General features: G+C 42.8%; 1 protein-coding gene across 1 annotated transcript; it reads right to left on the bottom strand.

Annotated features, from left to right (window-relative positions):
- Positions 1-56: 56 nt before the first annotated feature.
- Positions 57-20361, bottom strand: LOC311110385 (uncharacterized protein). Its single transcript, XM_084188932.1, has 7 exons — positions 19844-20361; positions 10086-10216; positions 9730-9897; positions 5813-5977; positions 5340-5451; positions 4893-5014; positions 57-1382 (listed from the first exon to the last, which is right to left on the bottom strand). The coding sequence occupies exons 1-7, from the start codon at positions 20112-20114 to the stop codon at positions 441-443; spliced, it is 1911 nt and encodes a 636-aa protein (XP_084045058.1). The 5' UTR covers positions 20115-20361; the 3' UTR covers positions 57-440.
- Between the last annotated feature and the right edge of the window lie 4464 nt (positions 20362-24825).

The following is a 24825-nucleotide window of genomic DNA, read 5'->3' as shown; positions in this document are numbered from 1 at the left end:
TGGTTGGCTAGATCAGTAAGGACAGAAACCTATAGGTTCGAAGGAAGCCAAGAAAACTGAGGCCAATTTTTATTCTAAATGATAAACAAGCAAATACAAAATCAACATATCAAAAGGACAACATGATTTCTCATTTATTAACAGATTGTATCACCCAATTTTTTTGTAGAAAACTAACTACTGTTCAGTCCTGGAGGGCCGAAACACTTCTGGTATTTGTTTCTACCTGTTAGTTAATTGCGCTCACCTGGTGTCCCAGGTCTGAATTAGTCCCTTATTAGAAGGAGAGGATGAAATCCAGAAGTGTTTTGGCCCTCCAGGACCGACATTGAACAGCACTGAGGGACTTAGTAATCCCAAAACACTTCACATGATAACTATAATATATCAGTTAAAGAATGGTTCCCAGATATCCCCTGTGTACATCTCAAGCCACACTGCTATGATTTCTCCCCATTGTGGACACTCCTATGTTTAATAAGGTTACTCTGGAAGGAGAAGCTCTTGTAACACAGAGTGCACATGAATGGCCTCTCCTTGGTGTGAACGGTCTGGTGCTGCTTCACATAGTTTGCATGAGCAAAGCGCTTCCCACAAGTGGGGCAGGCGTACGGCTTGTCGGCGTCCGTCTTAATGCTCGGCCTTCCACGTTGTGACCCAATGACACCAGAGGAGGTAGAAGCAGGAACCACCGCCCTCAGGTTGTTAGTCTTTGAGCTCCCTCCTTGACCTCTAGTCATTGTTTGGGTGTTGTTGGGATTGTGTGCTGTGTTATAGGCTAGGTACCTCTCATGGTGAACGCTCATCCTGACCCTGTCTGCATTTGTGGGGTTACCATGAGGAAGCTGAGGAACACTAGGTCCAGGCCCAGGCCTTCTATGAACCCAGTCACCAGGCATTAGACTAGACCCTGAAGGAGAAGACCGACTTCCTGAAAGACTACCGCCAGGGGGGTCTCCCACCTCTCTCTGTGAAGGCTGAAACCCAGGGTGACCTGCTCTGTTCATCATGGATACTGTGGTGTTTGAATCATAGGAAAAGGAGGGTCTATCTCTATCAGCCCCAGGCCCTGCTTCATCCCTGCACTGAGACTGTGAAGAGAAGGGTCTGGGCTGCAGACTGGATCCCTGACTGGAGCCTCTATCTCTCTGATGACCACCAGGACTGAGGTTGTTCAGTCCACCTGTCCACTGGTTGTGTTCTGTGTGGTGGTGGAGTCTCTCAACCTCGCGTTTGGGTCCTGGTTCCGACTCGGAAAGGAAGAGCGAAGACTCCTGATCCAGGATCCTGATCCGGGGCCAGGGTTTGTGACCAGCCATCTCAGAGGTCCACTCTCTCCCACCAGTAACACTGGATATCAGCAGGTCTTCTTCGACTGCAGACTGCAAAAAAATATTGTAGAGAAAAGTGTCAAAGTTCATATAAGAAACTCTTTGCTGTACACACAGAAACATGACATGATATTATAAACTGTTAACCACAGTCAAGACCATCTCTAATACTGTGATAAAATTACCTAACAATATGGAGCCATTGGAGTCTATTATTAAAACAATTCCATATGTGTTAATTTAAGAATGAAGTATAATGTTTGGGTTTGACTGAGGTAAGGGAAACTGTCCCTAAAAATACAAATAAAAAATCAAGTCAGCAGAGTCAAGTTTGTATTTCATTTCAACAAAATGGCCATAAGCTCACATAACTTCGAAGTACAGTACTTTTATCGCACAAAACGATACATGTGACAAGTAAAATATAATTTCACACTATGTTAATGTAACCAGGTAGAAGTTTGGTGTCAGACCCCCCCCCCCCCCCCCCTTTACTGAGTAAAAGTAAAGATACCTTAATAGAAAATGACTCAAGTATTAGTGAGTCACCCAGTAAAATCCTACTTGAGAAAAAGTCTAAAAGTATTTGGTTTTAAATATACTTAAGTATCAAAAGTAAATGTAATTGCTCAAATATACTTTATCAAAAGTAAATCATTTCAATTTCCTTATATTAAGCAAAACAAACGGCACCATCTTCTTGGTTTTTTTTTAAAATGTAAGGATAGCCAGGGGCACGCTCCAACACTCAGACATAATTTACAAACTAAGCATGTGTTTAGTGAGTCCGGCAGATCAGAGGCAGTAGGGATGACCAGGGATGTTCTCTTGATAAGTGTGTGAATTAGAATATTTTCCTGTCCTGCTAAGCATTCAAAATGTAACGAGTACTTTTGGGTGTCAGGGGAAATGTATGCAGTAAAAATTACATCATTTTCTTTAAGAATGTAGTGAAGTAAAAGTTGTAAAAAATATAAATAGTAAAGTACAGATACCCCAAAAAAACTACTTAAGTAGTACTTTCAAGTATTTTTACTTAAGTACTTTACAACACTGGTTACAGATAAGATACGCTATGTTACTTTTGCTGATTCTATTGTTGTATTGATGAATGAACTGTATTGCTTTTTGTAAAAGCTCAGACACACTGGTAGGATTGTCAAACGTTTGCCTGCCGACAGTACTTAGCACCTCTGAACAGTGTCGACAGTCAATCTCTTTTGAGTTCACACAGCAAAGACCTTGAAGTCGTCAGCCACTCAGCCTTGTTAAACTACTCCAAACCAGAAGGTGGCAGTAGCATTGCTTGGCAATGGATGTCCGTGTGTTACTTACTTATGGTCTAGATTCCAATGTTAGCCAAATAGCTGTGCTAATGTTGCTATTTTGTAGAAAGCCCTTGTTGATACTAGCCAGACGGCCACAGCTAGATAGCTACCTAGCAAGATAACGAAGAAGATGTAATTCACTCTCCATAATCCCATACTACCAGTACCAGCCCATGGCCAAATGTTTAGCTATCTAGCTAACGTTAGCATATTCGCTAGCTAGCACACCATAGCTAGCTAAGGACACTGCACTAACACAGGCAGCTGTTTCATGGAAACTAATCCATTGTGATTTAATTATGTCAATACTAGCTACAGTGGTTAGGTTGCTGGGAGGAAGTATTTACTGTTGTGTGCATTGCGTCTGTGCACTTCGCTAGCTACATTACATTTTTAGTCATTTAGCAGACGCTCTTATCCAGAGCGACTTACAGTTAGTGAGTGCATACATTTTTCATACTGGCCCCCCGTGGGAATCGAACCCACAACCCTGCCGTTGCAAACGCCATGCTCTACCAACTGAGCTACAGGAGCTACCATCCCATAGCTTCCATTGCATATGAAGTGTCACTGGCTCATGACATTTAACCGCGGATGTACAGAGAAAATGCCCTATTTTTTTCCATTTTGTTGTCACTCCTTTTAGCTGCCCCAGTTCGTGCTCTCGGATTGACTTAAGGTCAAGTTGTTGGCCACTGACGAGCATTACGATTCTACAAGTAGACTCAACAGGTTTGTCGCTTCCGGGTCGGCACGCAGCAGGTACCGCTTTTGTTCTAGCAAGAGAAGGAACGGCCTCCCACTGTGATAAGTACCTATTGGCAGTCTATCTGCAGTGAGATTCTCAGTGCGTTTCATGCTTAACCAATTGCATTTTCATCTTTAAACCATGCATTGTAGCCATGCTGTATTTCTTACATTGTGTTCTGTTTTTGGATTCAGATTTGGCTTTTGTCACCGTTTCTTAGACCCGAATAGCTATATGAGCTTCTGATAGCCTACTAGATCTCTATATGCATTAAGCATTTAACCTAAATAATGTGAACCTGATCTGCTCCTACAAACCCATTGATACAGTATCTTCCACTTTGCTCTTTTGTCCTAATAAACGATTTTTATAAAAAGAAGGGACACTGGTCTGTGCCTCTATAAACGAGGGACAACCTGAGTACATTCTCAATATTACATTAACTTTTCCGTACCTTCGCTTTAATAAAATACCTTTTAGAATACTTTGGAAAAGGTTCAACATTACATTACACACATCTTCACTACTTTATGTCAAGTAAACATGACACTTAATCAGTGAAGCATTTTTACAGACACCATCACACCAACCATCACCATATCATCTACTCTGCCTCATCATACACATTATTTCCTCAGTTCACCTCATCCAGTTCCCTTTTACATCCACAACCAACAGAATTAACTACAAACTAACTAGTACTACATTACATGTCACTATACTCGATACATGGGCCGTGTGCATTTTCTGCTGGTGTATCCTGAGGTAGCTGCTCTCGGAGAACCTCTTCCCGCAGTGCGTACAGTCTCTCTCCCGTGTGGACCTTCGGGTGCTTCTTCAGCTGATGCTGGCAGGAGAACCTCTTCTCACACTGGGGAGCAGCTGTAGGATTTCTCCCCTGCCACATCAGGTTGGACGAGTGTGAAACACTGGCCTGGCACAGGTGTCAGCCGAACGGTTTCACCCCCATGTGCATCCTCTGGTGGATCTCCACCTGTTTGGGGAAACTGAAGGCTTTCCCACAGAACGAACACGGGAAGCGCTTCTCTTTGCCACCGGATCTACTGCTATTGTCATTTGTCAATGGGCTTGTGTTGCCATTTAGTGTTGAGGAACTGGCATTGTCTGAAGTCTGGTTTAACATTAGAAGAGTGTGAGGAGGACGAAGGCCAGGGAGTGTCTGTGTTGTCGCAGGGTCCATGTTCCAGTTGATATATCCTATAGAAGGCAGGCTGAAGGCAACACCTGTTAGGTGGTTAACCTGAGGCGCCATCAGTCTCTCTGAATCACAACTATAGGAGCAGGACGGAGCATCGCTAGCCGAGTCTGTGTCTGTTCTCTCCTGCCGCATATGGACCCCCCCGCAGACCAAATCTATGCCTCCCAGTCCCTGCAGTCTGTTTTGTTTTTCGACTGTCTGTTTCTGGTTGTGGTTAACATGTTGTTCCCCAGCCCAGAGTTGAGGATCATGTCCCATCCACTGACCTCTACTATGTCACCTCTGGTCCTGGCCTGCTCAGTGATGTTGTCCCCTGGGCCCTTGGCTGCACCGGTCTGGGAATCCAAGATGGCCGCCCAGTCTCCTCTGTTAGCCTCCAGCCAACCACCTGCAGGAAGAGGTTACAAACTAGACTTTACAAACATGACAGAGAACACTCACTTCATTTTGGTCAATTAACTGGTCAAGTTCAGACATTATAATGTGTGTTTTTTATGTAAACATATGTTCTATTGATTTCATTTTATGAATGAGGAGAAAATAGCCAGGCGCATCACTATTCCTATTGAAGATCTATTACTGTATGTACTATATGCATTGTCTTACGTCAGATAGTGAGATGATTCCTCCAGCACTGATGAGGGACGAGTGTCGCGTAGTAGGAGTGACGCCACCTGTCGGAAGACAATGGGCTATATGTATTTCTCCCTTACCTTGCTCCCCCATCTTTAGTCCACTCAGCAGGTCAATGCTCTCTGGTCCGTCTTCTATTGTCTCCTCTTTGACCAGCAGCAGATCAGGCTTCCCATCCTCCATGTCTACTGACTGTAAGAGATACAGTGTGAGAGGATGTTGGATCAAGAAATCTGATATGAGCACCCTGCTATGGAGCATCTTCTGATTGGGCAATGAGGGATTGCTATGAGCACTATGCAATATTTAGTTGATTTGATTACTTGACACTGTTTAATGGTTTGATAATTAAAAGGAATGGTCCCACACTTAACACAGAATTCATAAAGACCTGGCCCCGTATCCACAAAGAGTGCTGATCTTTCCATATAATCCTATTCATTATGATTTAAAAGGCTAAACTGATCCTAGATCAGCACTCCTACTCTGTGAGGCTTTGTGGATACGGGCCCTGACCTAATACCATACAGACAGTAGTTCACAGTGGGCTCACCTCAGTGAGACTGTGTGTGGTCCTGTGCTGCTCAGCTGGTTCCTCTGTAGGTTCAGGAGGAGGTGTAGTCTGGTTGTCCTCCATGACCATGGTCCCCTCAGGGTTCCCCAGACCCTCCTCACACCCCTCCTCCTTCACGAGCAGCACCTCTGGACCCTCCTCCTCCTGGAAGAGACAGGTGATACAGATTACACAGACATACACTCCCTCAGGTACGTACACACACACAGAAAATAAACACAGTTTCAACATGGAGTGTTTACCCATCCCCACTACGTTTGAGTCCTATACTGTAGTTAGACTGACTTCATTGTTGTTAAACCCATCATGGTGGACATACATATGATGTTGTGGGTAAATAGGAGTCAGCTAAGGTAAGTCAAAAGTCATCATCAGACAAACCTGACTAAACTATTGTGACATGTACAGTAGGTGTGTGTGTGTGGGTTTGTGTAGGTATATTTAGTAAGTGTATATTGGTTATAAAGCGCTGTCAGGTGTATGCAGAATAGGGTGAGATCAGATGTGATGTATACTGAAGAGAATCTCAATGAAAGTCTTAGAATGAAAAGTCCCATTTTGTGTTTATTAAACATAAACCAGTTTTAAATACACCTTATGAAAACCACATATACACGTCTCAACTAAAAATCTGCATGAACTTGATAAACTGCATTCTTCTCATTAAAAGTGTCTTGGGGAAAGAAGTAGTTGAATGGAAGTAATGAAATAGGCATTTGTGAACATCATATAGCTACACAGTACAAACACAATGTGTAAAATGCTTTTTAGGCTTATACTGTATGTCATTTTACATTTACATGTTTAAGTCATTTGGCAGACACTCTTATCCAGAGCGACTTACAGGAGAAATTAGGGTTAAGTGCCGTGATCAAGGGCACAGACAGATTTTTCACCTAGTCGGCTCAGGGATTCGAACCAGCCACCTTTTGGTTACTAGCCCAAAGCTCTTAACCGCTAGGCTACCTGATGCCCTCTAAATATGCCTTATACAGGTGCAGTTCAATAAATTAGAATATTGTGGAAAAGTTAAGTAATTTCAATAATTCAATTGACAAAGTGAAACTCATATATATCGTGGATTAATTACACAAAAAGTGAAATAGTTCAAGCCTGTATTTGTTTTAATCTTGATGATTACGGCTTACAGCTCATGAAAACCCCAAATTCAGTATCTCAGAAAATTAGAATATGACATAAGACCAGTGAAAAAAGGAAATTTAATACAGACATGTCGGCCTTCTGAAAAGTATGTTCCTGTACATGCAGTCAGTACTTGGTTGGGGCTCTTTTTGCATGAATCACTGCATCTATGCAGCGTGGCATGGAGTCGATCAGCCTGTGGCACTGCTGAGGTGTTATGGAAGCCCAGGTTGCTTTGATAGCGGCCTTCAGCTCGTCTGTATTGTTGGGTCTCGTGTCTCTTATCTTCCTCTTGACAATACCCCATAAATTCTCTATGGGGTTCAGATCAGGCGAGTTTGCTGGCCGATCAAGCACAGTAATTCCATGGTCATTGAACCAGGTATTGGTAACTTTGGCAGTGTGGGCAGGTGCCAAGTCCTGCTGGAAAATGAAATCAGCATCTCCATAAAGCTTGTCAGCAGAAGGAAGCATGAAGTGCTCTAACATTTCCTGGTAGACGGCTGAGTTGACTTTGGACTTGATGAAACACAGTGGACCAACACCAGAAGATGACATGGCTCCCCAAATCATCACTGACTGTGGAAACTTCACACTGGACTTCAAGCAACTTGGATTCTGTGCCTCTCCACTCTTCCTCCAGACTCTGGGACCTTGATTGCCAAATGAAATGCAAAATGTACTTTAATCTGAAAAGAGGACTTTGGACCACTGAGCGACAGACCAGTTATTTTTCTCCTTAGCCCAGGTAAGACGCTTCTGACGTTGCCTCTGGTTCAGGAGTTGCTTGACACGAGGAATGCGAAAGTTGTAGCCCATTTCCTGGATACGTCTGTGCGTGGTGGCTCTTGATGCACTGACTCCTGCCTCAGTCCACTCCTTGTGAAGCTCCCCCACATTTTTGAATGGCCTTTGCTTGACAATCCTCTCAAGGCTCTGGTTATCCCTGTTGCTTGTGCACCTTTTCCTACCATACTTCTTCCTTCCACTCGACCCCATGAATATGCTTGGATACAGCACTCTGTGAACAGCCAGCTTCTTTAGCAATGATCTTTTGAGGCTTTCCCTCCTTGTGGAGGGTGTTGATGACTGTCTTCTGCACAACTGTCAAGTCAGCAGTCTTCCCCATGATTGTGAAGCCTACTGAACTGGACTGAGATACCATTTAAAGCAGGGTTCTTCAATTCCGGTCCTGGAGGGCCGAAACACTTCTGTTTTTTATTTCTACCTGGTAGTTAATTGCACTCACCTGGTGTCCCAGGTCTGAATTAGCCCCTGATTAGAAGGAGAGGATGAAAAACAGAGGTGTTTCGGCCCTCCAGGACCGGAATTGAAGAACCCTGATTTAAAGGCTCAGGAAACCTTTGCAGGTGTTTTGAGTTAGTTAGCTGATTAGAGTGTGACACCTTGAGTCTACAATATTGAACCTTTTCACAATATTCAAATTTTCTGAGATACTGAATTTGGGGTTTTCATGAGCTGTAAGCCGTAATCATCAAGATTAAAACAAATACAGGCTTGAACTATTTCACTTTTTGTGTAATTAATCCACGATATATATGAGTTTCACTTTGTCAATTGAATTATTGAAATCACTTAACTTTCCACAACATTCAAATTTATTGAGCTGGACCTGTATATCCCACAATGTCTGGGCCTTGCATTTCAACGCACTTAGTTGTTGTGGAAATTGACCCACTACTGCGGTTTACTTTGTGCATCTACATCATCTCGCTGAGTCTACCTTTAATACAGGGATTGATCTAAACGTCAAAAGCTATCGATTGGAATGGTTACTTTCTATGTTATAGAGTGGAATGGTTTTTCTGCAGGTGTATCCTGAGGTAGCTCCTCTCTGAAAACCTCTTCCCGCAGTGTATACAGGCAAACGGCCTCTCTCCCGTGTGTATCTTCAGGTGCATCTTCAGATGGTCCTGGCGGGAGAACCTCTTCACACACTGGGGGCAGCTGTAGGGTTTCTCCCCTGTGTGGACCCTCTGGTGCCTCTTCAGGGTGCCTGCCTCGGTGAAGCGCATGTGACACTGGGTACAGCTGAACCTTTTCTCTTTACTATTGCCTGATGTGGCTCCCCCACCCTGAGCCTGGGCTCTAGCCCTATCATTTGAGTTCAAAACTTGATCGAAAAGCATGTGGCTGTGTGAATCGGAAGGTCCCATCGATGTGGACACTGGGTCGTGATCCCTGAACAAGTGTAAAGGAGAGTGGGTCGCAACATTTGGATTTGTCTCTAAGCTTTCCCTGTAATCTAAGAAATCTCTGCCCTGTGAGTGTCCGTCTCCTAGGTTACTATCTGCATTCCATGTGGGAGGAACGTCACCCTCCACTTTCACAGTCACGTCATCTACGACCAGACCCTCCCCTTTCTTATCTAGGCACCCTTCAGAGTATACACTACTACTGTACTGGTTCCAGTCCCCTCTAGACAGATCAGTCTGTCTCTCTAAACCCAAGGGCATGTTGCCAGGGTCCAGCTCTGTAGAATAAGAACAAGACGGAACATCACCGCCAGTGTCTAACGCATCACCATCTCCACTGGAATGAACCGTCCTCTGGCTCTGGTGAAATACCGGTAAATACTCTGAGCCGGGGGCAGGAGGACAGCCCAGTCTCCCCAGCCCCAGTCTCTCTTGGTCTGATATGTGGTCAGATCCTGTGTGTAAGAGCCTGTGTGTTACAGTTATAGTCTTGGTGTCTGTCGCTGACTTGAGAACGGCGTTCTGCGTTCCACTGACCTCCGTGATGCTGCTTCGGGTCCAGGGCTGCGCTGGGGCGGGGTCCTCCGTGGCTACAGGGGGCGCTCCAGACCCTCCAGTCTGGATGTCTCTGCTGTGCCGTGGGTCCTCCTTTCCTTCAGACCTCTCTTGCTTGACACCAGGAACTGCAGCCTCTGCATCTGCAGACTGACAAGAAAAGAGGAGGTTTTTATCGGTACATGAATATAATTGGATAACAATGTTGTAGGGAAGTCTCACAAGCTCCCCTATGGCAGATACATTAGGATGTACATGTAAGCAAGTGAATAGCTGAGATAAACAGGCCACATTTGATTTACAAAGTAATTTTTTATGCAACACTGCACTACACTAACCTCTATCACGATAACGTGCTGGGTTGAGGTTCCACTCCCCTCATCAACAGTGATTGGTTGGTCATCTCTCCATGTATTGTGTCCCGCTGGCTTCACAAAGCTCCTGTGTCCTCCAGTGAGATGTCCTTCACCTGAGAGAGTGATTGGGGGAAAACAGGTTGTTAGGTTAGCTACTGTGCGGTATAGACCCCTTTCTGTGTTTGCAAACATTGCCGCACGAGGGCGATGCGTACAATTTGGTTGCAGAACTCGGGGGAGTTAGAGGAAAAATCCATACCTTTTAATTTTATATATACAGCTCTGGATTATATTTTTTTCTTAAATCAGCATCTCTACATGTATGACAGCCATTCCATTCCAGTGTATGTTGAATTCCAACACAGGCACACCTCATTCTACTGAATTAGGTACTGATTAGGTGATCACCTGAACCAAATCTTATTTAACGAGAAAAAGTATAAAAACCACTGCTGTGGTCATCGCTATCCTCTTGCAATAGGACCAGCTGGATGGCAAAAACAGTGCTAATAGTACCTCAAAAGTAATATTAATCCAAAAATAACTATTGACCATGCCAAAAGAGTTGAAAAGGAAAGTTTTGAGAGAGGAAAAGAAGGGTTCAATTCTGGCTTTACTGGCAGAGGGACGGCGGTTTATAAGAACAAGGTCAAGCAGCAGACATTGGGGACAACAAAGCTACAGACCGGCAGAGAGCGAAAACGACTCTCTACTGACCGGGATGAGGGCCAACTCATTCGAATGTCACTCAACAACCGTAGGATGACATCAAGTGACCTATAAAAATAATGGCAAGCGGCAGCTGGGGTGAAGTGCACGGCGAGGACGGTTCGAAACAGGCTCCTAGGGGCAGGGCTGAAGTCGTGCAAAGCTAGAAAAAAGTCCTTCATCAATGAGAAGCAAAGAAAAGCCAGGCTGAGGTTTGCAAAAGACCATAAGGATTGGACCGTAGAGGACTGGATTAAGGTCATTTTCTCTGATGAGTCCAATTTTCAGCTTTGCCCAACACCTGGTCGTCTAAATGGTTAGACGGAGACCTGGAGAGGCCTACAAGCCAAGGCAGATTTGTCTTTGTGAAGGACGCATGAATCAAGCCACGTACAAGGTTGTCCTGGAAGAAAACTTCGTTCCTTTTGCTCTGACATTGTTCCCCAACTCTGAGGATTGGTTTTTCCAGCAGGACAACGCGCCATGCCACACAGCCAGGTCAATCAAGGTGTGGATGGAGGACCACCAGATCAAGACCCTGTCATGGCCAGCCCAATCTCCAGACCTGAACCCCATTGAAAACTTCTGGAATGTGATCAAGAGGAAGATGGATGGTCACAAGCCATCAAACAAAGCCGAGCTGCTTGAATTTTTGCGCCAGGAGTGGCATAAAGTCACCCAACATCAATGTGAAAGACTGGTGGAGAGCATGCCAAGACACATGAAAGCTGTGATTGAAAATCAGGGTTATTCCACCAAATATTGATTTCTGAACTCTTCCTAAGTTAAAACATTAGTATTGTGTTGTTTAAAAATTAACATGAACTTATTTTCTTTGCATTAGTCGAGGTCTGACAACACTGCATCTTTTTTGTTATTTTGACCAGTTGTCATTTTCTGCAAATAAATGCTCTAAATGACAATATTTTTATTTGGAATTTGGGAGAAATGTTGTCAGTAGTTTATAGAATAAAACAAAAATGTTAATTTCACCCAAACACATACCTATAAATAGTTAAACCAGAGAAACTGATAATTTTGCAGTGGTCTCTTACTTTTTTCCAGAGCTGTATACAGTGGGGAGAACAAGTATTTGATACACTGCCGATTTTGCAGGTTTTCCTACTTACAAAGCATGTAGAGGTCTGTAATTTTTATCATAGGTACACTTCAACTGTGAGAGACGGAATCTAAAACAAAAATCCAGAAAATCACATTGTATGATTTTTAAGTAATTAATTTGCATTTTATTGCATGACATAAGTATTTGATCACCTACCAACCAGTAAGAATTCCGGCTCTCACAGACCTGTTCGTTTTTCTTTAAGAAGCCCTCCTGTTCTCCACTCATTACCTGCATTAACTGCACCTGTTTGAACTCGTTACCTGTATAAAAGACACCTGTCCACACACTCAATCAAACAGACTCCAACCTCTCCACAATGGCCAAGACCAGAGAGCTGTGTAAGGACATCAGGGATATAATTGTAGACCTGCACAAGGCTGGGATGGGCTACAGGACAATAGGCAAGCAGCTTGGTGAGAAGGCAATAACTGTTGGCACAAAAATTAGAAAATGGAAGAAGTTCAAGATTACGGTCAATCACCCTCGGTGTGGGGCTCCATGCAAGATCTCACCTCGTGGGGCATCAATGATCATGAGGAAGGTGAGGGATCAACCCAGAACTACACGGCAGGACCTGGTCAATGACCTGAAGAGAGCTGGGACCACAGTCTCAAAGAAAACCATTAGTAACACACTACGCCGCCATGGATTAAAATCCTGCAGGGCACGCAAGGTCCCCCTGCTCAAGCCAGCGCATGTCCAGGCCCGTCTGAAGTTTGCCAATGACCATCTGGATGATCCAGAGGAGGAATGGGAGAAGGTCATGTGGTCTGATGAGACAAAAATAGAGCTTTTTGGTCTAAACTCCACTCGCCGTGTTTGGAGGAAGAAGAAGGATGAGTACAACCCCAAGAACACCATCCCAACCGTGAAGCATGGAGGTGGAAACATCATTCTTTGGGGATGCTTTTCTGCAAAGGGGACAGGACGACTGCACTGTATTGAGGGGAGGTTGGATGGGGCCATGTATCGTGAGATCTTGGCCAACAACCTCCTTCCCTCAGTAAGAGCATTGAAGATGGGTCGTGGCTGGGTCTTCCAGCATGACAACGACCCGAAACACACAGCCAGGGCAACTAAGGAATGGCTCTGTAAGAAGCATCTCAAGGTCCTGGAGTGGCCTAGCCAGTCTCCAGACCTGAGTTGTCCTGGAGGGAGCTGAAAGTCCGTATTGCCCAGCGACAGCCCCGAAACCTGAAGGATCTGGAGAAGGTCTGTATGGAGGAGTGGGCCAAAATCCCTGCTGCAGTGAGTGCAAACCTGGTCAAGACCTACAGGAAACGTATGATCTCTGTAATTGCAAACAAAGGTTTCTGTACCAAATATTAAGTTCTGATTTTCTGATGTATCAAATACGTATGTCATGCAATAAAATGCAAATTAATTACTTAAAAATCATACAATGTGATTTTCTGGATTTTTGTTTTAGATTCCGTCTCTCACAGTTGAAGTGTACCTATGATAAAAATTACAGACCTCTACATGCTTTGTAAGTAGGAAAACCTGCAAAATCGGCAGTGTATCAAATACTTGTTCTCCCCACTGTATATATTATCTGATTTCAATCTTCAATAGCTCTTAAACAAAGTGTGCCAAGCCTGCCCCCGCCCCCACCCCCCAAAGTGGATTTTTCTCCATCCTCCCCTGATTCAGAATATATCATTTTCATAGTCATGACACACTTTGTTTAAAAGTTATTGAAGATTAAAATCTGGAAAGAAATAATCAAAATTTCAACCCTCAAAAAGGTGTGGATTTGTCTCCATCCTTCCCTGATTCAGAATATATCATTTTCATAGTCATGGCACGCTTTGTTTAAGAGCTAGTCTGGGTACCAGTCTTCTTAGCTAACATTCCACTCCTGTCATTTTCCAAAGAGACTGGTCTTTCGGTAATCTCAACATTCAATATGCAGCCGGATTTACGGCGCACTTGCTGATTGGTAGTTGGAAACAACAATCTTTTCCATGACAATGTTATGGAACATGGGGTGTGCGCAAATTTGGCGCAATATAGAATTTTAAGAACAATAAACAATAACAAAAAACCTGCCACGCATTGTCTCACGTCAGATGGTGTCACTCCGCCTCGACACTCGTCCCTCAACCGATGTGTAGGCGTAATCCAACGCGCTGACATAAGACAATGCCTGCTGCGGTAATTCCCTTGTGAGAAGGCAGGGTCAATGCAAGATCATGTTGTTCAAAGATGACTCCGTAATGAGAGCGAGAGAAATAATGATAGGGAAAATATTAGCCTACAAGATTCAATCGAGCTGGCCTTACATTTTTACAATGTTATGCTAATTTCAGTTACATTATTTGTCCCTCCTCTCTTATACTTTCTGAATGGACATTTGTTTTTCCAAACTGCCTATAATTCTTTATTTTTTCATTAAAATTGAGTATATGATGGAAGCCTGGTGTTTTTTTGTCTAGGTGTAAAGATATTTCAACATGAAGTCTAGACGATTAAAGGCGACACTGATCACTCGTGCTTGGCTGCCAAATGTATAGGTGTCCCGAAAGGCCTAATATTTAAATTGAGGAAATGCGATCATAATCATTATTTTAGCGATCCAAGTTAGACGTCCCTCGTAATGAAAATGCCCCCATTTTGCTGACTTGCACGTGATATGCGTTTATGGATGAGAAAGTGAACTTGCCATTTCCAAAAATGAGCTCAGTGAGGAATCGGGGATTCCCTGCTTTGCGATCTGTTGCCTACATCAACAGCCAGGGTTTCATTAAATAGGCTAGGCACTATACTTTTTATTAGCACATTTTATTAAATGTTCAATTCATTGGCACAAAACGTGCGTCAGACCAAAATATGCCTAAATTCACTGTAGTAGGCCAAATATATAAAAACTATCATACGAATGGTTGATTAATAGACCATCCTATGAATAAACGTCTAACTAACACATTTCTGTCTTCACTGTTCCATTCTTGCATAATTCATGCATCTCCACTGGCCTCTGACTCTTCCATCCTCTCTCTATTCCTGTTATAGCTCTTGAACTAGTTGCCTAGCCCAATGCGTGTCCCAGAAGTAGCAATATAGTTGTCACTTATTGAGCAATTAAAAAATATATCTATATAAATCTATATCTATATATACAGTGCATTCGGAAAGTATTCAGACCCCTTCACTTTTCCCACAATTTGTTACGTTATAGCCTTATTCTAAAATGTATTAAATTGTTTTTTCCCCTCATCAATCTACACACAATAACCCATAATGACAAAGCAAAAACAGGTTTTAGAAATGTTAGCAAATTAATTTAAAAAAAACACAGAAATATCACATTTACATAAGTATTCAGACCCTTACAAAGTACTTTGTTGAAACACCTTTAGCAGCGATTACAGCCTCGAGTCTTCTTGGGTATGACTACAAGCTTGGCAGACCTGTATTTGGAGAGTTTCTTCCATTCCTCGCTGCAGATTCTCTCAAGGTCTGTCAGGTTGAATGGGGAGCATCTCTGCACAGTTATTTTCAGGTCTCTCCAGAGATGTTCGATCAGGTTCAAGTCCGGGTTCTGGCTGGGCCACTCAAGGACATTCAGAGACATGTCACGAAGCCACTCCTGCGTTGTCTTGGCTGTGTACGTAGGGTCGTTGTACTGTTGGAAGGTGAACCTTCGCCCCAGTCTAAGGTCCTGAGCGCTCTGGAGCAGGTTTTCATCAAGGATCTCTCTGTACTTTGCTCCATTCATCTTTCCCTTGATCCTGACTAGTTTACCAGTCCTTGCCGCTGAAAAACATCCCCACAGCATGATGTTGCCACCAGCATGCTTCACTGTCGGGATGGTGCCAGGTTTCCTCCAGACGTGACGCTTGGCATTCAGGCCAAAGAGTTCAATCTTGGTTCCATCAGACCAGAGAATCCCATTTCTCATGGTCTGAGAGTCCTTTAGGTGCCTTTTGGCAAACTCCAAGCGGGCTGTCGTGTGCTTTTTACTGAGGAGTGGCTTCCGTCTGGCCACTCTACCATAAAGGCCTGATTGGTGGAGTGCTGCAGAGATGGTTGTCCTTCTGGAAGGTTCTCTCATCTCCACAGAGGAACACTGGAGCTCTGTCAGAGTGACCATCGGGTTCTTGGTCACCTCCCTGACCAAGGCCCTTCTCCCCCAATTGCTCAGTTTGGCCGGTCGGCCAGCTCTAGGAAGAATCTTGGTGGTTCCGAACTTCTTCCATTTAAGAATGATGGACGCCACTATGTTCTTGGGGACCTTCAATGCTGCAGACATTTTTTGGTACCCTTTCACAGATCTGTGCCTCGACACAATCCTGTCTCGGAATTCTACGGAAAATTCCTTCAACCTCATGGCTTGGTTTTTGCTCTGACATGCACTGTCAACTGTGGGACCTAATATAGACAGGTGTGTGCCTTTCCAAATCATGTCCAATCAATCACAGGTGGACTCCAATTAAGTTATAGAAACATCTCAAGGATGATCAATGGAAACAGGATGCACCTGAACTAAATTTCGAGTCTCATAGCAAAGTGTCTGAATACTTATGTAAATAAGGTATTTCTGTTCATTATTTTAAATACATTTGCCAAAATCTCTAAAAACCTCGTCACTTTTTCATTAAGGGGTATTGTGTGTAGATTGATGAGGAAAACGTGAATTTAATCAATTTTAGAATAAGGCTGTAACGTAACAAAATGTGGGAAAAAATCAAGGGGTACTTTCCGAATGCACTGTATCTATAGATATATATATCTATCATTATTATTTTAGAGGAAAGAAGCACCTTGCTCTTGCTTGCTGGATAAAAAATAAGCTACAGCGTTCTCAGAGTGAACTGGCGGGGTGGTTTGAATGGTGAGAGCTTCTCTGGTGTGATGTGATCCCATTGGCTGGTGGTAAAAATGCAATAATGGGGAATCCTCTGTTCTCCAGGCACCCAATGTTTACAATAAAATCTATTACGTCAGAATGCCCAATGTTAGAATGTTTTGAATGAAATTTATTGAAATTGAAATACAGAAATATCTCATTTATATTCAGTACCAGTCAAAAGTTTGGACACACCCACTCATTCAAGGGTTTTTCTTTATTTTGACTATTTTCTACATTGGAGAATAATAGTGAAGACATCAAAACTATGAAATAACACATATGGAATCATGTAGTAACCAACAAAGTGTTAAACAAATAAAAATACATTTTAGATTTTAGATTATTTGAAGTAGCCACCCTTTGCCTTGATGACAGCTTTGCACACTCTTGCCATTCTCTCACCCATCTTCATGAGGAATGCTTTTCCAACAGTCTTGAAGGAGTTCCCACATATGCTGAGCACTTGTTGGCCGCTTTTCCTTCACTCTGCCGTTCAACTCATCTCAATTGGGTTGAGGTCGGGTGATTGTGGAGGCCAGGTCATCTGATGCAGCACTCCATCACTCTCCTTGGTTAAATAGCCCTTACACAGCCTGGAGGTGTGTTTTGGGTCATTGTCCTGTTGAAAAACAAATGATAGTCCCACTAAGCGCAAACCGGATGGGATGGCATATCGCTGCAGAATGCTGTGGTAGCCATGCTGGTTAAGTGTGCCTTGAATTCTAAATAAATCACTTGACAGTGTCACCAGCAAAGCACCCCCACACCCTCACACCTCCTCCATGTTTCACGTTGGGAACCAAACAAATCGGAGATCATCTGTTCACCTACTCTGCGTCTCACAAAGAGACGGCGGTTGAAACCAAAAATCTCAGATTTTGACTCATCAGACCAAAGGACAGATTTCCACCGGTCTAATGTCCATTGCTTGTGTTTCTTTGCCCAAGCAAATCTCTTCATCTTATTGGTGTCCTTTAGTAGTGGTTTCTTTGCCTTCGACCATGAAGGCCTGATTCACGCAGTCTCCTCTGAACAGTTGATGTTGAGATGTGTCTGTTACTTGAACTCTGTGAAGCATTTATTTGGGCTGCAATCTGAGGTTGAGTTAACTCTAAGGAACTTATCCTCTGCAGCAGAGGTAACTCTGGGTCTTCTTTTCCTGTGGTGGTCCTCATGAGAGCCAGTTTCATCAAAGCGCTTTATTAGGTTTTTGCAACTGCACTTGAAGAAACTTTCAAAGTTCTTGAAATTTTCCGGATTGACTGACTTTCGTTTCTTAAAGTAATGATGGACTGTCGTTTCTCTTTGCTTATTTGAGGTGTTCTTGGCATAATATGGACTTGGTCTTTTACCAAATAGGGCTATCTTCTGTATACCACCCCTACATTTTTACATTTTTACATTTTAGTCATTTAGCAGACGCGCTTATCCAGAGAATGCATACATTTTTTTCATACTGGCCCCCCGTGGGAAACGAACCCACAACCCTGGCGTTGCAAGCGCCATGCTCTACCAACTGAGCTACAGGGGACTACCTTGTCACAACACAACTGAATGGCTCAAACGCATTAAGAAGGAAATAAATTCCACAAAGAAGGAAAGAAATTCCACAAATCAACTTTTAACAAGGCACACCTGTTAATTGAAATTCATTCCAGGTGACTACCTCATGAAGCTGGTTGAGAGAATGCCAAGAGTGTGCAAAGCTGTCACCAAGGCAAAAGGTGGCTACTTTGAAGAATCTCAGATATAAAATATATTTTTATTTGTTTAACACTTTGTTGGTTACTACATGATTCCATATGTGTTATTTCATAGTTTTGATATCTTCACTATTATTCTACAATGTAGAAAATAGTCAAAATAAAGAAAAACCCTGGAATGAGTAGATGTGTCCAAACTTTTGACTGGTACTGTAAGTATTCACACCCCTGAGTCAATACATATGATCACCTTTGGCAGCGATTACAGCTGTGACTCTTTTTTATTCTTCAAGCTCTGTCAAGGTGCCCTTCTTTGCGAGGCAGTGAAATCCCTGAGCAGTTTCCTTGCTCTCCGGCAACTGAGTTAGGAAGGACGCATGTCTCTTTGTAGTGACTGGGTGTGTTGATACACCATTCAAAGTGTAATTAATAACGTCACAATGCTCAAAGGGGTATTCAATGTCCGTTTTTTTTAGTTTTCCCCCCCATCTACCAATAGGTGCCCTTCTTTGCGAGGCATTGGAAAACCTCCCTGGTCTTTGTGGTTGAATCTGTGTTTGAAATTCACTGCTCAACTGAGGGACCTTACAGATAATTATATGTAGGGTACAGAGATGAGGTAGTCGTTCAAAAATCATGTTAACACTATTATTGCACACAGAGTGAGTCCATGCAACGTATTATGTGACTTGTTAAGCAATTTTTACTCCAAACATATTTAGGCTTGCCATAAAGGGGTTGAATACTTATTGACAAGACATTTCAGCTTACATTTTTTATTAATTTGTAAACATTTCTAAAAACATAATTCCACTTTGACATTACGGGGTATTGTGTGTAGGCCAGTGACACAAAATCTCAATTTAATACATTTTAAATTCAGGCTGTAACAAAAAATAAATAACAAAATTCAAGGGGTGTGAATACTTTCTGAAGGCACTGTACTAGCTGAACGGAGACACCAACTACTAAACAGAGACCGCTATTTAAGACCTATTGAAGATTGAAATCAGAAAATAATAAATAATAATTCAACAACGAAAAAAAGTGTGGATTTTTCTCCATCTTCTGATTCAGAATATAGTATTTTCATAGTCATGGCACGTATTGTTTAATCCCAAATCGTATTATCTCATGCTTGGTAGCTATTGACGAGAGCGTAGCAAATATACACCGAACATCCAATATGAAACTTTTGACCTCGGTCAGTTTTGACACTGTCTATAATTGGCAAGGATGTTAGTTAACACTTCTCAAAACTTCTTGCAAGACAGCCAAGTAATCACATCAGAGGAAATATTGCATACTATCCAAACACATGTGCAGAGGGGAACGGGGCTAAATGTACCTCTTGCCATTCCTCTGTATCGGTCGAGGATCTTGACACTTCTGGGACGACTGCCGAGGATGCGCTCCCGTGACACCTTCAGTTCCAGTAGCTGTAGTTTCCTCCGCAATGCCCTGTTTTCTTTCTGGCTTTGAGTTATTTCCAAACGACACACTGCATAGTCGTCGTCTACAAGTTTACAGATCTCTGCCACGGCTGCATTCGCTAGCACCTCCATGATGGAGGCTATTTGAGTGTGAAAAACCATAACGTTACCATTACAGTTAGCCATTGTTAGTTAACGTTAGCAGCTAGTTAGCTAGCGTTACCTAGATAACACATCTATTAACCAAGTCCTGTCTCCAACGCAAATTAAAGACTGCCGGTGGTAAGTATGTGTTGCTGTGCAGTTAAAATTGTCTTATTTTGAGTTCCAGGGTGTTAATAAATGACTAAATAACAACAATGAAAACGCTAACGTGTTCTTGGTCACTGTTCACGTCCGTTTACTTCTTCCTCTTCGTGTGGTTTTTCGGCAGACTAGTGTTGTTGCGTATTGCTGCCTGTCACAGGTCGGAGAGTGAATTGCACATCTTGTTCACGGAAAAGTGAACAAAATAAGAAATTGTGCCTTCAGAAAGTATTCCCACACCTTGACTTTTTCCACATTTTGTTGTTTTATAGCCTACATTTGAAATGGATGAAATGTCGATTTTTTTTGGGACTGGCCTACACACACAATACCCCATAATGTCAAAGTGGAATTATATTTTTCGAATTTTCTACAAATTAATTAAAACTGAAAAGCTAAAATATCTTCAGTCAATAAGTATTCAACCCCTTTGTTATGGCAATCCTAAATAAGTTCATGAGTTAAAATGTGGACAACAAGTCACATAATGGTTAGTCCCCTGTAGCTCAGTTGGTAGAGCATGGCGCTTGCAATGCCAGGGTTGTGGGTTCGTTTCCCATGGAGGGCCAGTATGAAAATGTATGCACTCACTAACTGTAAGGGATTTCACCATGAGGCCAATGGCGACTTTAAAACAGTTAGAGTTTAATGGCTGTGAAACTGAGGATGGATCAACAACATTGTAGTTACTCCACAATACTAACCTAATTGACAGAGTGAAAAGAAGGAAGCCTGTACAGAATAAAAATATTTCAAAACATGCATCCTGTTTGCATATTTTTTTAAATCAGCTCTATTGTTGTCATTTACAGACATTAATCATAAAATAAGTAAACTGATACATGAATCCTAAATACCGGTACCATTTTCTTTTGTTGATCTCTGCAGGTTTGTCATCTGATTTATTGGATCCTGGTGGAGATAAATTACATGACCAAAAGTATGTGGACACGTGCTCGTTGAACATCTCATTCCAATGAAATGGCCATTAATATGGAGTTGGTCCCCCCTTTGCTGCTATAACAGCCTCCACTCTTCTGGGAAGGCTTACCACTAGATGGTGGAACATTGCTGCGGGGACTTGCTTCCATTCAGCCACGAGCATTAGTGAGGTCGGGCGCTGATGTTGGGCAATTACGCCTGCTTGGCCATGGAAACCCATTTCACGAAGCTCCCGACGAACAGTTCTTGTGCTGACGTTCCTTCCAGAGGCAGTTTGGAACTCAGTAGTGAGTGTTGCAAACGAGGACAGACGATTTTTACACGCTATGCGCTTCAGCACTTGCCGGTCCCATTCTGTGAGCTTGTGTGGCCTACCAATATGCGTCTGAGCCGTTGTTGCTCCTAGACATTTCCACTTCACAAACTTACAGTTGACCAGGGCAGCTCTAGCAGGGCAGAAATTTGACGAACTGACTTGTTGGAAAGGTGGCATCCTATGACGGTGCCATGTTGAAAGTCACTGAGCTCTTCAGTAAGGCCATTCTACTGCCACTGTTTGTCTATGGAGATTGCATGGCTGTGTGCTCGCTTTTATACACCTGTCAGCAACGGTTGTGGCTGAAATAGCCGAATCCACTATTTTGAAGAGGTGTCCACATACTTTTGTACATACAGTGTACTCCAGGAATTTTCATCTTCTCAGCTCCAACTTCCACAGAGACTCCAGAAATCATGCCCTTGATTGGTCCCCTCTTCCAAAAATCGAAGGCAGTCACCTCTTTCTCCTAGATGCTGGTGAGGCGCAACGCGCGCTCATTTTCTTCTGCCGACACACAAAAAAAATCTACAAAATTCCACAGATTATTCCACATCACAGATTATACAGTACCCAACACTTTTTTTCACCATCTTGGCAACATCAAACGGATCTCCCAGGTACATCCTCAAACCGCACTCATACTACAAACTGTGAAGTAGTTGCTCCATGAGCAGTAGGCTTACTAGATGGTGTTTTAACTGTGATTTTAGCTCTCTTTACCCGTCCTTTAGTGACTGTAGTCCATCCAGTATTCTCATCACCTTCACTCTCATCTTTGCCAACTCCATCAGATTCAAGGTCGGTATCCATTTCCGCCGTTCTCTCTTCTTCTTCTATGGTATATTGGCGATTGCACAATTCAATATGTATCCCGCCACCTACTGTGCGGGATGGAAACAGGATTCCCAAAAAACGGAACAAACTACCAAAAAACTACCAAACTACCGAAAAATAAATAAATAAACTAAATCAAACAACTTTTCTGTTAAAAAATAAAACAGATTTGATCCCTACTCAGGCTCAAGGGGAACCTGGAAGCCAGGTACCCCTTGCAAGTCTTCAGATGTAAAGTCCCAAAGACTTTTCTGCCGCAGCCACAATAACGTGCAGTTTCTTAGACTTCTTTGAGACTTATGCCGTACAGTTTATAACTGTGGCAATGAACGCCACAAAATCCACATTTTTAACACACAGGGTATATTTTGACTGGCAGCAAACATTTACTACAGGCAGTGGTACATCCACTACCATATCTTCATTAGCATCACTTGTTTTCTCAATTCTTTTAAAATCGCCTCTGCATAGGAGATTCGATTGACTGCACTAACTTTTGCCACCTCAATCTCCTTCACCCTTACAGGGCACTCCATGAACTCTGAATCATGATCCCCACCACAATTGCAACACCGTCATCCTTCTACACACCGTTCTTCAGTATACTCCATCTGGCTGCACACACTTTAAACATGGCCAAATCCTTTACAATTCTTACATTGCAATGGTTTGGGGACGAAAGCTCTTACAGCGTATCTTACATAACCAAGCTTCACATGATAAGTATTTGCTCTTTATCAAAAAACAACAGGACCGGCAGACTTTATTTTTCTCCATTCACCCAGCGGGTCAGACGCCGGGCACCATGTGCTGCCACGTTATGTTGTCATGTTGTGTTGCTACCATGCTGTGTTGTCATGTTGTGTTGCTACCATGCTGTGTCGTCATGTGTTGCTGCCATGCTGTGTTGCTGTCTTAGGTCTCTCTTTATGTAGTGTTGTGGTGGCTCTCTTGTCATGATTTGTGTTTTGTCCTACGTTTTTATTTTTAATCCCAGCCCCCTTCCCCGCAGGAGGCCTTTTGCCAGGCCGTCATTGTAAATAAGAATTTGTTCTGAACTGACTTGCCTATTTAAATAAAAAATAAATAAAAATGACTACTTTGACGGGTGCTCTACTCCGAAGTTCAAAACTAAAAAAACATGTTGTCCGGATTCTTTTGAGACTCACTGCAATCTTCATAAATAAAATTAATAAAAGTAAGACCACTCCTGGTCACTCTGACAGACTCCACTTCCCCAGCGCATACTTCACAATTTTCGACTCCTCAAACGTGTCTCCCACAAATGCATCCTTACTCAACAAACGCATCCCAACAAGAAGCGATTCATTTTCATTCATACACATATCCTCCACTCCAATTTTAGACAATTTCCTTTTTGTTCCAGTTTTCGATACTACTGTTGTCTATTCAGAACATTCGTCTTCACAAACTTTTGCTCGACGCTCTGCTTGATTCGAACTCAGCATCCACTTCCGTCATCTTTCTTGCACAACAAAAAACATCCCGCCATTCTCTCTTCTTCTTCTTCTGTGGGTTTTATGCCAAAAGTTGTATTGCCGCCACCAACTGGACGGTTTTAAACCAAAAATAAAATAAATAAATCCGTACTTAGTGACACGAACAATCCACCCTAATAAAAATAGTACATTGCCAAAACAAACAAAACTCCCTCTTCTTCCTTCTTTTAGTTATCCATATCTGCCTTCTCAGGCTCTAGGAACTGAGAATTGGAATGGCTTTTGCTAATATTCCATGTAACTCCTTTGCTGTGAAATCTTTCAGCCCCAGGAACCGCTCTGCCGCAATCACAATGATTTCTATCTTCCAATATATTTTCTCCTCCTTGGCAGTGCCATTTATCACCATTGCGATAAAGGCCACGAAGTCCAGCTTTTTAACCTTTAAAATGTCAGGATCCTCTTGGTTTAAGAAAACCCCTGCAGCCTGCAGTGAAGGCCTATCCACTACCATGGACTCTTCTCGTGCAACATTCAAACCCTCAACCCTTTTCACAGCTTCTGCATATTAAATGCTCTGTACAACCCTGACTTTGGCCACCTCGTTCTCTTTGACCCTTGTGGGGCATTCAGAAGACGTGGCTTCATGATTCCCACCGCAATTACAACATGTCACATTTTCTTCACTTTTATAACACTTAATATGATATTTTCCACATCTTGTACATCTCGGCTTCTCCCTTCTGCAAACACTTTCTACAACCAAAAGCTTTACAATGTTCACACTGCATTGGTCTTGGGATAAATGCTCTCTCTGTAGTTAATATACCCTAACCGCACTTCATTAGGGAGAGACTCCATTTCAAAAACAAAAGAACAGATAGACTCTTTACTTTTCCCCCATTCACCACACGATTCATCTGACGTGCTTCAATCACTCCAGGAATATTTTTCATCTCTTCCAAATCAACTTCCCACGAAACGGCAGATATAACCCCCTTGAGGGGTGCCCTGTTCCGAAGAGACACACACAACA

This window comes from Coregonus lavaretus, assembly GCF_964263955.1.
Source record: "Coregonus lavaretus genome assembly, contig: SUPER_35_unloc_5, whole genome shotgun sequence".
NCBI classification, from domain to species: Eukaryota; Metazoa; Chordata; class Actinopteri; order Salmoniformes; family Salmonidae; genus Coregonus; species Coregonus lavaretus.
Note: the sequence above shows the minus strand (reverse complement) of the source record. Positions and strands in the feature narration are given on the sequence as shown.

Bases quoted from the DNA above. Each gene is read 5' to 3' on its own strand.
- LOC311110385 (XM_084188932.1), bottom strand. From the start codon at position 20,114: ATGGCTAACTGTAATGGTAACGTTATGGTTTTTCACACTCAAATAGCC. The intron at 5,978-9,729 runs GTCAGTGGAACG...TGTCTCTTCCAG, and splicing joins CCCGAAGCAGCATCACGGAG to GAGGAGGAGGGTCCAGAGGT. The intron at 1,383-4,892 runs GTCAGTGGATGG...ATTTTTTTGCAG, and splicing joins CCAGAGGTGACATAGTAGAG to TCTGCAGTCGAAGAAGACCT.